The 14,373-nt window shown below is 36.0% G+C and overlaps 1 protein-coding gene across 1 annotated transcript in view; it reads left to right on the forward strand.

Annotated features, from left to right (window-relative positions):
- ADGRV1 (adhesion G protein-coupled receptor V1) overlaps positions 1-14,373 on the forward strand; it is a 253,152-nt gene that overhangs the window by 28,021 nt on the left and 210,758 nt on the right. Inside the window, exons 12-19 of the mRNA XM_042866113.1 lie at positions 5,100-5,132; positions 6,869-6,995; positions 7,089-7,274; positions 8,701-8,881; positions 9,700-9,863; positions 10,479-10,602; positions 10,947-11,213; positions 13,569-13,695. Of these exons, the coding sequence (XP_042722047.1) occupies positions 5,100-5,132; positions 6,869-6,995; positions 7,089-7,274; positions 8,701-8,881; positions 9,700-9,863; positions 10,479-10,602; positions 10,947-11,213; positions 13,569-13,695 (1,209 nt within the window). The remainder of the gene's footprint in view (positions 1-5,099; positions 5,133-6,868; positions 6,996-7,088; positions 7,275-8,700; positions 8,882-9,699; positions 9,864-10,478; positions 10,603-10,946; positions 11,214-13,568; positions 13,696-14,373) is intronic.

The raw sequence follows: 14,373 nt of genomic DNA on the forward strand, positions 1-14,373 counted from the left end.
GGAAGAGGAAGAGGAAGAGGAAGAGGAAGAGGAAGAGGAAGAGGAAGGGAGGAAGGGAGAAAGGGAGAAAGGGAGGAAAAGGAAGAGAGAAAGGGAGGAAGAGAGAAAGGAAAAGAAAGAGAGAAAGGGAGGAAGGGAGGAAGAATTTGAACTTTTCTCTAAGCCTGGATAGTGTCCCTCACTTAAATTAGCAGAAACCGAGGATGACATGTCAGCAAAGATTGTCATTTCAACACTGGAGGTGTCCGTTCATACCAGGGCTGAAAATACTGGCAGGGGTTATCTGTTAAGCTTGTGAGTTGCTTTCTTGATATTTAGTACTTTCTGGACTAACGGAAGATTTCAGATTCCAAGGCTGGCAGCAAGCACTTCACAGTAGTAGTGAATTAGCATGAAAACAAAGATACAGTGTACTGTAGATGTGTTTGTACTATTCTACAAATTGTAGTATAAGTCAGTGGGAAAAGAGAGCACGTAAGAACTTCAATGAAACTACTGACATTGGAATATGTTCACAGGGCACTCAATAGTCTGCAATTAGTAATAGCATGGATAAAGTAATCAATGTAATTAATTCTAGCAAGGCTGTATTGTTTAGCAGTTGGTGGTGTTGTTAAGGGAGTTAAATTTTACATGAGCTTTAATTCTATACATATCTGCAAGACAAGTTTTCTGGGACGTTAAAATAGCATTTTCCTTTCTTACTATATGGTCTCTATCCACAGGCCATAAATATCAAAATTAACTGAACTATTTTCACAAAATGAAAGCAAGTGTGTATCTTGAGGAATATACTTCCAGAGAAGACAGATGAGTAATAAGGAAAAAGAAAATCTTGTGTCTGCTGAAGATTCTTCATATTTTCTTTTTTTAGGAGCAGCTTCAGGTTGAATGCCTGCCCTTTCTGAATAGGCCTGAATTGATCCAAACATAAATAAAACCTGATGTCTGTAGTGAAAGATATGTGAGAAAGAAAAACCCTTGGTCTTCCTGATGAATGTAGGTGGAACAGGCCATGGAAATTGTTTGTATGCTTTCTGAAAGCATATACATACTAGGGCTGTTCATTTTACCTGGTAAGCACAAATAGAAATCAGTTTTTAAAAAATCTTATTGTTGTTTTTCCCTTCTACACAATGTGTTCTCCTATTGGCAGTTGTCATCTCTTCAGTTAAGGTGCAGACAGCTATTGGTTTGACAGTTAACTTAACTGGAGGACTGGAATCTCCAGGGGTTTGGGGCAGCTCTGTGTTTGTGCTCCTGAATGAGTAGTGGTAAAATTGAGAATTTGGAGATTATGGGATACAGGAACAGGAATATACTGATAAAGTTATTTTAATTAGTGAAAGTGAGAATCACTAAACAGTTGGCTGTTAAAATAGTCCTTGTGCACAACTGATTTTTGAGTGTTCATTCAGGGAATTGAGAATGCCAGATCGGATTTATATACATCTACTGTGACTTAAATTTACTTTACTATACATAATAAAGAAAAATTGAATAAACATAATGTGAAAATCTTTATAATACTAGTGATTTCTGTGGTGCAGTACAACTTAGAATAGGGTGAATTTCCATCACCAGTGTATTTGGAAAATAATGAGACTCGTGAGATACAAAGCAATTTTTCTGAAAACTGCAAATGTAATCCAGGTTTCACTGTCTTATTGTGAAATATCTGGCAGCCTTTTTTTTAACATCTTTTTCATTACTGATGTTTACTGCATGACAGAAGTTAGCAAATCATAGAAGAAACATTCAAAGCACTGCAGGCTTTCAGTGGTTAGTGCTTAAGTGGTTTTTGCATCTTCTGTTACTCTCTGCATTGGGATGCAAAGAAAATCTAACGTACTATATAATGGAGCTGGGATTTTCTGCTAACGTGGTGGTTCCCTGCAGTTAGTTTCTGTCTCAAAACTTTATGTGTTTTTCTGACTTTATTTATATTAAGTAATATGTGCAATACTGTATGAGAAATTTCAGAGTAAAAGGATGGCTTTTCTTTTTGAAAACAGAATGTTGAAGTGAGTGCTTCTGCACACCTACTGCTTGTTTTTATTACTTCTAAAAACAATAACACCATATCTCTCCTGCTAAGAGCAAGAAAATAAAATCACCTCCAAAATCAAATAAATGGTGGATTAAACTTGGAGAGAAGTTTTTTCCTCTGTAGAGAAGCACTGTGGAATGTATTATTTGGAAAATCCTACTTTAATACAGTTCTTTATAGGTAGGTCCTGCCACTAATTAAATAGGTAGATAATCCTGGGGGGAAAAAAAAAAAAAAAAAAAAAAGAATAATAGTGAATGCAAACTTATGATGCAAATTGAGTAATATCCCACAAGCAATTTGGATTCCCCTTTTTTGAGATACTCTGATAGAAAAGAGACTTTTAGAAAAGCGTGGTTTTAATAATGACAGCAGTGAAGACTCACAAGTGCCATTCAGTTGTTATTCAGAATACTCACTGTCTGTTGGAATTCCAGTCCTCTTCCAAAGCTATCAACTTCAATCACATTCCATCTCAGTAAAAGTTCTTTTATTTGTATTTAGTACATATACTAATAGCATTGAAATTCCCATGGTACCTTAAGCTTAGTCAAAATTCTGCTTCGTAATATTTTATAGTACTCCGCATATAAAAAGAATGAAAGAATAATTTGAAACTTGTTAGTTGTCCTAATTTATCAGTAGTTGTTGCTAAATAGTAATAATTATTATTGTTATTTTTATTTACTTTTTTTTTTTTTAAGAAAGCATTTCCCTCATGACCGCTCATTTCATGTTAGAACAGCCATATGGGAAATACACATTTTGAGACATTTTTACATTAGCATTGTAAGCATTATCAGGGCTTGTAAACTGTAATGAAATGAAACTTTGTGTCCACGGGTAGCCATTTTGCAGTAAAAGTTCAGGAGATAAAATGGCAAATGGCTGTTGCAGTGAGTTGTACCTCCTTACTCTGGTCAAGTGTTCTCTTCAGTATCTGGAGCTGCTTGCCATGTTTAAGCTACAGTACAAAAGAAGCTGTTTTAACTTTTATCCTGAATGCCCTCTCTGTTGGGTTTCCGAAGTTCTGAATAGCCATCTTTGTTCTGTTTCCACATTGCAGTGTTACAGGAGCACCTAAAGAGCTGGTTTTACAGACCATACAGAGTGAAGCAGGACTGAACTATGCAGCACGCGGCAATCAGGAAGGAGTTACTTTGGGATGAAGGGGAGGTGTACGAATGCCCTCTTTTTAGTTTGATGTTGTAAATCCCAGGGCTTTTGGCCTGAAGGCTCTGTGGTGGCGCAGGGCCCGCCATCCAGTCCCTTCTCTGGCAGGGCAAGGGCCTCACCGAACAAGGCCATGGCTATGGTGTCAGTCAAACTGGGAACACAGCTTAGTCAGACCTGGTGATGGTAGGCAGGGAGGCGATGTAGGCGATGGCTACAGCAAGGAAGTGATTCCAGGCCCGGGTCCTGCCCTTGCTGTGTCACAAGGGCACACCTTCAGTGCAGGACCCCTGGGACCATGGAAGAAGTGGTTAAAGCATATTGGATGTAGAGAAGTATTTAGGGTTCTGCCTTAGGGTCTAAGCCTCCTGCTGAAAGTTTTATGCTTCTCTTTGAGGAGTGCTTTACCATGTGCGGCTTAGCCCTCCTTGGACTTCAGCATCAGGATTTGAAGAGCGTGCTGAACAAGAAAGTATGCATTTCAATAAGGCAGTAAAAAGTCTGAAGGATTCTATCATGTGTAAGGTAATTTTATTACAATGTGATTGTTGAAAGCATTGGAATTGGGCTCTTTTTTTCTGAGAAATAAGTCTGTGAAAATAGTGGATAGTAAAACTTTTGGGTTTAAATTTGAAATGTACCTTACCAACTTGTCTTTCTTTATTTCCAATTTTTAATTTTTCTGTGATTAATATATTCTGTGTAATAAGAATTTTTACAGACGCGTACCTTACAGTGAGGGCATCATTTGTTGTTAACAGCAGTTTAGAGTTGTAAAGCTACACCTAGGTGCTTCTATTCAATTTTTGTATAGGATGGTTTATGACTTTTTGAGGTAGTAACTAACTTTACTATGTTAGAGTAGTGATAGCGATTGGACCGGTTTTGATATCATCCAGAGAAAACGTGATCAGAGATATTTTAAAAAATTAAAAAAAAAATAAAAATGAAAGGACTGAAGTGTTCTTAATGAGACTAGTAAGAAGAACCTCAGAAATGGTATTTTCTCTTTTACCCGTTGGACTGAACCTCACTGCTTGCTTCCTGACCTGAAAGCTCTCTAGCTTTAGAACTGACATACTGTGACTCTTTTAGATAAATTATTCTCAGTCTTCCATGTCCTATCAAAGAGCACCTGGAGGTGTTTGAGATACACACCTTGTGATACTCTTGTAAGCTCTTCATGTGTGCTGTCCTCTTCCAATTTTTGTAATGCTACCATTACAACTATACCCTGGCACTACTCCTCAGTTGTTCTTAGCAGGCTTGCTGTCTATGTTGTGTTTAGACTCATGAAGTGTAATTTTGCAAAACTGAAAGAATACATATATGCGTATATTACTTTGGTAATATGATTAACTAAAAATTGTCTTAAGTAAAGTTTACTATGAATTTGTGCTAGGCTACTTTTTGTTACATAGCCGTTACAACTACTTTTGTTTATAACTTAAAAAAAAAAAAAAATTACTCTAGGAGATTGATGAAATAGCCTATCAGAGAGGCATGTAGATTTTTTTCCTAATGTAGGGTGAAGTATTTCTAAAAGGGGACTGCTGCACATACAAAGACTAGTAATAATCAAGCTCTTTGGAGACGACTTGGTGGGTAATACCTTGAATGGTTCTTGGCATGCTGAATTGGTCATGGGACATTTATTGTAAGTGGGAACTACCTGCTTGCTAGCATCTGTCAGGAGGAAAATGACAAGCAAACAGGGTTCCCATAAAATATACATTATAAGCTTTTGGAAAGTAAAAAAGAAAAGCTTTATTGTTTGTTTATTTATTTATTTTATTGAAATTCTAGCAAGTGGTACTTTCATTCCATTCCCCACCCCTTTCTTTCTTTCTTTCTTTCTTTTTCTCTGCGCTAACAGAGTAGAAACAGAAAGGTTTGTCGTGTACTTTGGGTAAGTGCAGTGAACTGGTTTTTTGTTTTCAGTGAATCATTGCTTTATTTTAGAAGTGGTTAGTTTCTACTTGTCTTTGTCACTTCTTTTCTTCACAAAAATAACTCTTGCTATATCTCTTCATACAATGCATGCTTCCCCTTTGGTGTTTCATTTGATGGCATGGGTTTCTGGCTTGAAAGCATTTTTTTTATTTAGGATCTGTGAATGATGAAAGTTATGAATGCATGCCTCAGTGTTTGATATTTGAATGTTTGATGGAATAATAGATCAGTAGTTCAACATTGCCACAAATACAGTTTGCCCCAACTAAATGGCTGAAATGACTGACACTACAGGGAAGGTTCTGTGATCAAAAATGAGTAGTTATCTTATTTTTGAATAGCACACATATAGTTTATGTTAACATACGTTTCTTTGTCTGTCAACGTTTTTTAAAATGCCACAAGCATGAACATGTTACTCTATGAAATAGATAATTCTGTATTTTGCATCTAGTATCCTGTCCTTGAGACGGTCCATTTTTGGGGGGGAAGGGGTGGGGGTGACTCCAGATGTTTGTGGAGTACTTGTGGACATAGTCCTGGACTTGGTTTTAATATTGTATTTAATAGATATCATTCCTTTCTCAACTGAATAGTATTTAATGAACTCTGGGTTATAGTACAGTGAAAGCACAAAAATATAATACAATTTGCAGGCCTGAGATTCCATTCAAAACATAAGACTGACAGGGAATATGGAAGATGCAAGGGAATCTAAATACATAACGTGTAATAAATTATATACAGGCTGTGAGCTCAAAGGTATATTTTTGATGCATCCTTCGATAGTATTTCTCTGGAATTTTGAATGTAATAAATTTAGAAAGAGGTTGTTGAAAGTTACTGCTTCTGGGGAAAGGAGTACAAGTAATGTGCAAGGTTACATGTCACATGTGACCAATTGATGTCACTGACAAGGATGAAGATGGTGTGGCATGGAAGACCAGAGACAGAAATCCTTTACCAAGAGGAATTTGAAGTGTATTTAGTCAGCGTATTTCATACTTGCACCATTCACCATGTGCTTTGAGACAGAGGTTTTGCTAGGAAGTAAGGAGAAAGGGTAATGAGTCCCTGATTAATGAGAACAGGTCCAGTGCTTTCTAGAGTCAGAATGGGATCTGACAACCTATAGAGGTTGTCCCGACATCTTCAGAAAGCAGATTAACATGTATTTGAGGATGCAATCATTATTGAGGGGCAATACGTTAATAGTAAGTTTTGACAGAGAAGCTAAAAGTGGAAGTATGTGATCATCAGTACAATGTCAATGTAAGTAGTTTTGGAATTTCATTTATGCCTTGATCCAAATACAAAGTAATACTGAATGTAGGTAACTTTGTTCTTTCACAGTTCTGTTTCCTTTCATGTGTGTTGTGTGCATGTGTGATTAAAAAACAACTACAAAAAAAACAAAACAGACAACAACAACAAAAAAAAAACCAAAAAAGAAATAACAGCTGTAAGAACTAACCAGAAAACAAGTACTTTTAAAAATTATTTTTGTGAATAAATAAAACATTAGTATTGAGACTTGCTTAACTTATTCTATTCCTTGCAGGTAACTGCTGGTTTTCATAACTTATTCAAAAACGTTGTCACTATTATTCTGTCCTCTGCATTTCTATGGATTTACTTGCCAAAGCAAATTGCCATTTGAAAAAAAAAAAACCTCTTACCTTCCTTTCTCAGGGTCAGTGTGGAAAATCAGATACTGAAATATGGGTTTACTACTCGTGAAATCATTATATTGGAAAATGATGATCCTGGAGGAGTGTTTGAATTTTCTTCCTCTTCGAGAGGTCCCTACAGTATCAAGGTAATTAGATATCTGAGTTATATCTCTTAAACCTTATAGGCAATTTGGTTTAAACAGAATGCTGGAAAAAGAGATGGATTTTCTGTTTTACAGGAAGGAGAGTCTGTTGAGCTGCAAATTGTTCGCACTAGAGGAAGTCTTGTCAGACAGTTTCTACGCTACACGGTAGAACCAAGAGACAATAATGAGTTTTATGGAAGCACAGGAATTCTGGAGTTCAAGCCTGGTGAAAGAGAGATCTTAATTACCCTATTGACAAGAATGGATGGGATTCCAGAGGTAAAAATTTATTTTTTTCTCTCTTCAGATTGTGTTTGTGGGCATACTTGGTCATAAGTTATTAAAATGTAAATGGTTTCACCTGTGAATATTATCAGTTTTTATATAGAGTTTCCAGGCTTTTTCTTATGTGTGAGAAATAAATAAAGGAAGAGTGAGTGGAAGATCTGTAAGACAGACAAGTACCATGTGAAAGCATTTTATATATAAAAAGAAAAATAAAACCAACAGGTCTTGCCCGAATACTAGTTTTTCTGACAGCCTTACTGATTTATAATCCCAGAAATCTGCAGAATCTGGGTATATTTCTGTCCTTACTGTTTGTTTCTGCTTTTCTTTATCCCGTTTCCTTTTCAGTGTATTGTCAATCTTGGATTCCATCAGAAAGTTTACATGGGTTTGGTTCCACCACGGTTATATTAACGTAAAATTTAGTTTTTGTGATTTAGCACTCTTTCCTGCCTTTACATACAAATCCCCTTGCCATATTTGCATAAATAGTTGTATTTATCTGACCATGCTAATGAGCTAAGCTGTCAAAATGCCAGCCTTACAAAATATAAAAACTTCAGGAAACTTGGTAATCTTTTTGTAGGGCCAGGTGATCATCAGCCTTGCTTTGAAGGACAGGTGGAGGATTAAATGATGAGGGAACTAGGAGAATGCAGAAATTTCAATTGCCTAGGCTATTGTTGAAATTCATGTTTATTTTCTCTAAATGCTCTAGAAGAAAGAGACATAAAATGAGTTTGAATTACACTTGCAGAGGCCAGTGACATAAGCATCTGTGACATTCTAGAATAGCAAGTGCCACTTTTAAACCCAACTTTATGTGAAGAACCTCTTCATTATTTTTTCCTTTTCTTGTACTGACCAGTGGGATTCATTGAGATCTCCCCAGTCTAAACTAATTCTTGCTTCCTAGATAAATAGATGCAATTGTTCTAATGTTCCCTGAAGCTTTTTCTTGTATAGGAAGAACCAAGTCCCATTAGATTAATAAAGCCAGCTAATTGATTCTTTTTAGATCAGCATGCTGTCAGTGTTTTAAAATCTTTTCCTCATTCAAAACAGGACTGTTAAGAAATCTTAGGTAAAAGACAACTTACATTTCAGAGAGTATTTCAAATATATCTGTGCCAGTGAATTTATATGATTCTAAGTTACATATACAAGATATACGAAATAAATCCTTGCTTATAATTTTGGAGAAAATGGTGCTTTTAAATATAGGGAATTCTAATGATTTTTTTTATCCGATAGCAATGTACAAATATTTGTTGCATGTAGAAAGAGTGTGTGATTTCCTTTTGTTTAAGTTTCTATCTTTTTCTAGCTGGCTGGAGACTGGGGACTATAGTCCATTTTGATGTTGATGTAGATGTTGAATACGTGTTTTAATTTTGGCTGTATTTCTCTCCTCTAGTTGGATGAGATATATTCTGTGGTACTTAGTGCCCACAGTGAAATGCCCGGCAAACTGGGAAATGCCACAATGGTCAATATAACCATTTTGAAGAATGATGATCCACATGGTATCATCGAGTTTCTACCTGATGAACTAACAGTAACAATAAACGAAAGTAAAGGAGAAGACGTCTATACTGGTAATTCCTTTGTATTAGAATCACAGAATCATAGAATCACAAGGTTGGAAATGACCTGTAAGATCATCTAGTCCAACCATCCTCCCACTACCATTGCTACCACAAGGACTAACCCATATCTCGCAGCTCCTCATCCAGACGCCTCTTGAATGCTGCTGGGGGCAGTGACTCCACCACCTCCCTGGGCAGGACATTCCAGTGCCTGACCACTCTCTGAAAGAGAAAGTTTTTTCTTATATCTAACCTGAACCTCTTTTGGTACAACTTACGGCCGTTTCCTCGGGTCCTATTTGTTGCCTGGGAGAAGAGGCCAAACCCCTCCTCATCACCACCTTCCTTCAGGAAATTGTAGAGTGCAATGAGGTCTCCTCTGAGCCTCCTCTTCTCCAGACTGAACAGCCCCAGCTCCCTCAGCCACTCCTCGTAAGACCTGTGCTCCAGACTCTTCACCAGTTTAGTTGCCCTCTTTAGAGTTACCTCTTTATCTGCTGTCTGCTTCTGCCAGGCTTCTTTTCCAATTTCTAGGATGGTAAACAATTTATGGGCCTGGTTTGGCCTGGTTCTGTGAATTGTAGGGCAGAGGGATTTTGCGAATCCATGCCACTGGACAAGGGAAACAGGGGACCCTGAATACTTAAAAACAGTGTCAACAATCTGAGGAGAAACAAACTTATTTACTAAATATGGTATTGGAATGCAAGATAACACAATGTCTGAGTGAAGTCTCCTTCTTTCCTTTTTTTCATTTCAGATGTGCTTACCTTTTTCATTTTGAATTTCATTGTTTTGAGTATGCCTGTGTATGTTTGCATTTTTAGCCGTTTACAGAGTTATAAGAAACCAAGGAAACTATGGAAATGTGAATGTGTCTTGGGTTGTGGATCCAGCATGTACCAATGATGTCTATCCAGAAGGAGGGGTTATTTTCTTTGATAATTTGGAGTTTTCAAAAAACATCACCATTTACTCCCTCCCAGATGAGGTAAATACTTTTATGTTGTTTTATGATGAGAACAAAGAAAAAGTGCTAAAATATTAGAATGCAGAAAGAGAATGAAGGAATGCCTGCTTATCAAGAACTTGAGAACTTACAGAAAAGATGAAAATACTTGGTTAGTTAATAACTTCAATAAATCATAAAAGAATTTCGGAAATTGAAAAAAGTTGAGAGCTGAGTGTAACTATAATGTGGTTAAGTCATAGGAAAGTTCATTTGAATATAACTCATATCCTGATACCTGGAATCTTAATTTCATTGTTATACACTAATGTATTTGAAGTAATATAAGAGAGATTGCAAATACTAAATGGTAAATAAGTAAATCTGTAAAAATAAATTAAAAATATCAGAAGCAAGAAGCTGGAACATAACTTTTGTGTGATATGTACAGCAGTAAAGATGAAGGAATTTACTTATTGATGGTAATTTATACATAACTGTATGAAGAGTCCTGTGTAATGACTTCTGACAAACATACAGGTTGATAAATATGAAACAGTCAGGAATCTCTTGCCTATTAACCGCCTTAGTTGTCCATTTGAAATTTTTCAGTGTTTTGTATGCTAGAAATTAACTTATTAACACTTTCTCATTCAGGTACCTGAAGAGAGAGAAGTATTCATCATCAGCTTATTCAATGTTACAGGTGGAGCCAGACTGGGCAATGTAACCAGTGCAATTTTACAAATTACAGGGAACGATGATCCCATTTATTTTGCAGGTTAGAAATTATTGTTTTTAAATATGGAAAGTGTACAGTACCTGAAACAGATACATATTTTTTCTTTTTAATAGACAAGGTAACTGAGAAATCCTTATCCCAACAGAACAAGTTGCATGTTTTCAGTTTAATTAATTTACGTTTGATTCCTTCAGATACTGAGACTGGTTGGATTTCAAGGTACAAAATTATTCCTTTGTATCTGAAATTATTTCCATGTCTTTACTACCTGTACCTTCTATTTCACTGAAAAAGAATGAGAATTACAGAGCATTAAGAAAAAAGAGCAATTGCAAAGAACTCAGGGTTGAACTCACGTACATTTTTGGTTTTTGTATTTTCAGAACCTTTGACAGTGACTGTTCAAGAAGGAAGTGCTGCAAACTTTACAGTTTTAAGGAATGGATCTGTTGATGTTGCTGTTGCTGTCCAGTATATTACAGTCAATGGAGATGCAACAGCTGAAGAAGGAGACTTTGTTCCCAGTGGAAAGAGCAGCATCATTTTGTTTGATGTTGGAGAAAGAGAGCAGAACTTATCTGTGTATATTAATGATGACGATACTCCTGAAACTGATGAAACGTTTTATGTTCTCCTTTTGAATTCTACAGGTAAAAGTAATGATGTGATGTATTCTTGGTTTTGCTCTCCTTTTGCTTTGCTGCAATTTTTTAGCTGCATGGTCTTATCATAAAATTTACTCCAAGATTTTCATACTTCATAGTTGCTGTAAACATTGGGTTTGGATTTAATTTTTGTTGGAAACAAAATTTTTGTTAGAAACAAAAATTAAATGGTACAGTTGAGACCTTTCCTGCAAAACCAGCTGAAGTGGATGTCAAATGTGATGTGTGTCAAAAGATGAAGTGGATTTCAAATGTGAATCCTCCAAATTAAATTCATTTCAACTTGAGTACAATGACAGCACAATTATAAAGAACTTTAACACTGCAAAAGTCTTAGTGAAAGAGGGATTCTTTTATTTATTTATTTAAAAGCAGACAGAACAGCCGTATTTAAAGGAAGGCCATGTAAATTGTTTTTTGTTATAGTATGCCTTCTGGCGCAGTATGGTAAAGTATGCACACTTTCTTCAGACCACATCTGAAGAAAGTATTTATTACCATAAGAATAACATCCTGTTTTTTTTATTATTATTTTTCATAGTTGTCACTTAACAAGAAACAAAATTATCCAGCACATTCCTCTAGTTTTCAAATACATATCTTTTTTGAATATCTGTTGTGTATACAACATATACACTGTTGTATAACATGCATGAGAATATAAAAGGGAAGTAAAAGAAATACATAAATTTTCTTGGTCTCTGATGGCTTAATAAAGACCTTTCCCTCCAAAATTCAAGGTACTGTGGGAGTCACTTGCAATTTTGTTAACAAATTATATTACTTACTGTCCTATGGGTTTTATTATTCTGTAGCTGAGAGTTGTTAAGTTGTGAATGCACTGCAAATCTTTTCAATCCCAAAGAAATCTGAACTGAATGAGCCATCAAAGCAATAAGTAAGAGTTGAGGGGCTGCAATTTAATAAAGAAAGATGATCATAATTAACCAACGGACCATACCTTGCGATTATGTGACAGGTTCTCAGAGTAATATACCTACCAGCGATTTAATTCAAGTTAGAAGACCTAAAATTATATACCTAGACTTAGGTATCTATGAGCACACCAAGCATCTTAGCTGCTGTTAGTCTGTGATGATCTAGTCAATAAAGTGACTCAAGTCACACTAAAATGGAGAGTGACTCAAGTCACACTAAAATGGACATGCTGTGGCTGGCCTAAGATTGGCTCACAGGGCTGCATGGATCTCAAAGTGAATCCTGCCCTACACATTGGTAGCAGGCAGCCAGATGATAAGGAATTTTAAGCAATTGTTTTGAGTATGAGGCAGTTCATCTGTTTCCTGAGACCAACCAATCTTCATTGTGATACCCAGCTCTCTACAGCATTTCAGATCCAGGGAAGGGAGCAGACAAAACCGTAATCCTCTTTTCATGTTTCAGTCTCTTTCTGCTTAACTTTCTTCAGGATCTATTGGTAGTTTCTTTTATTACCTCACTGGGAACATAAATGGCTTCTGCCACAGTGGTCCCTACAAGAATGGATATTCACCGTCCCCCTTTTCTTCTTAAAAGAGCAGCATGTCATTGCAGAGCCTGTCCAGAGTCACTAAGAATACAGGATATTTCTGAATGCATTCCAAAAAGCAATTTCATTGATTTTCTTTCTGTGGTCTGTTACACATATTGGCTGTGAGTGTTGCAGGCCTTTTGATAACTATATTGGGACTATTGTACCTGAAAGAAAATACAAACAGAAGTATATGAAGTGAACTGTGTAAGTACATTCTTTAATGTGGAACTGAAGCTGGGCTAATGCTCTGAAATAGGATGAAAAATGACATAGAACTGGAAACATGGTGTTAGAATTAACATCTCTACAGTGCTAATATGCACAATAGGAATCCTACAAACTTTTCCTCTGCATCATAATTATCTTATAATTTTTCACTTCAGCTCTTCTATGAGTATAAACTCATAGACGTTGCTCTTGGCTTGTATTTAGTTTAAATACAATACTTCTAGGTCTAAAGAAAGTCTGGGTTCTACAAATACCTTATTTTACTCTACACCTCTGAATATCATCATTTTTACTTGACCATCTGTTCGAACACAAAATATGACTTCTTCTCCCCAGGCAAGGGGCAGGTACATGTAAGGATGCCAAGCAAATAGAATCATATACCCACAGTTCATATCATATATATTTTCCTGAAAAAATTTTATGTCTTGCTTATGATATATTACTTTAGCATTTTTACCCTGATTTGTCTGTTATTGAATATCTCAAATACTGCTTTTCACTGCTAAATAACTGTTCTTGGATTTATAGTTACCTACATTTATAATTACAATTCTGATTCCTCTTCCTCTTTTTAGGGGACACTGTTATCTTTAAGGCTGGAATGGCTACAGTTATAATTGAAGCAAATGATGACCCAAATGGAATTTTCTCTTTGGAACCTTTAGAAAAGGCAGTGGAAGAAGGCAAAAGTAATGCTTTTTTGTAAGTAGCTTTTAAATAATATTCTGCACTCTTTTGGAACTGCTGTATGTGCTACTTTGCAAATAGTACTTTGATCTAACTCCATGAAAGTATGTACTAACAGAATTGTATTGTAGAAAAATAGCTAAAACATATTTTGGAATACATTATTTGTAATGTGTGGAAGACAGGAACTGTAGTATATTAAAATAGATTCTAAATGTAAAAAAGTGTACAGACTTATGTTGCATTGTAAATACGTAAGAACACAGTGTTTTTATACTCTCAGCACTCTGTAGGTACAGATGAATCTGACTGACCATAGTGTAACCTCTGCAAATGGAGAAGTAAAAAATTTCTTCACAATTAGCTAAATAAGACTGTGGCTATAGATAGTTTTTGAAGCTTTCACTTAAAAACCCATACTACTCTTTCTTTTTTTTCTACTAGGTTTTTTCTTTTATCTATTAATTGCAGATTGAAATCTGTTCTCACATTCCAGATGTGAGTGCCTTCTAGGCTGAAAATGCTCTTCACTAATCTGACTTTTGGTATTTTTCTTTCTGCTACTGAATTGCTTTCAAGAATGAGAAGTGTTGAAGAAATCATAGCATTATAGAATTCTTAAGACTGGAAAAGACCTGTGAGATCACCACATCCAAACCCAACCCATCCACTGAGCCATGTCCCTTAGTGCCG

This window comes from Lagopus leucura, unplaced genomic scaffold (genome assembly GCF_019238085.1).
Source record: "Lagopus leucura isolate 7727_CA_CO unplaced genomic scaffold, USGS_WTPT01 Super-Scaffold_810, whole genome shotgun sequence".
Classification (NCBI taxonomy): Eukaryota; Metazoa; Chordata; class Aves; order Galliformes; family Phasianidae; genus Lagopus; species Lagopus leucura.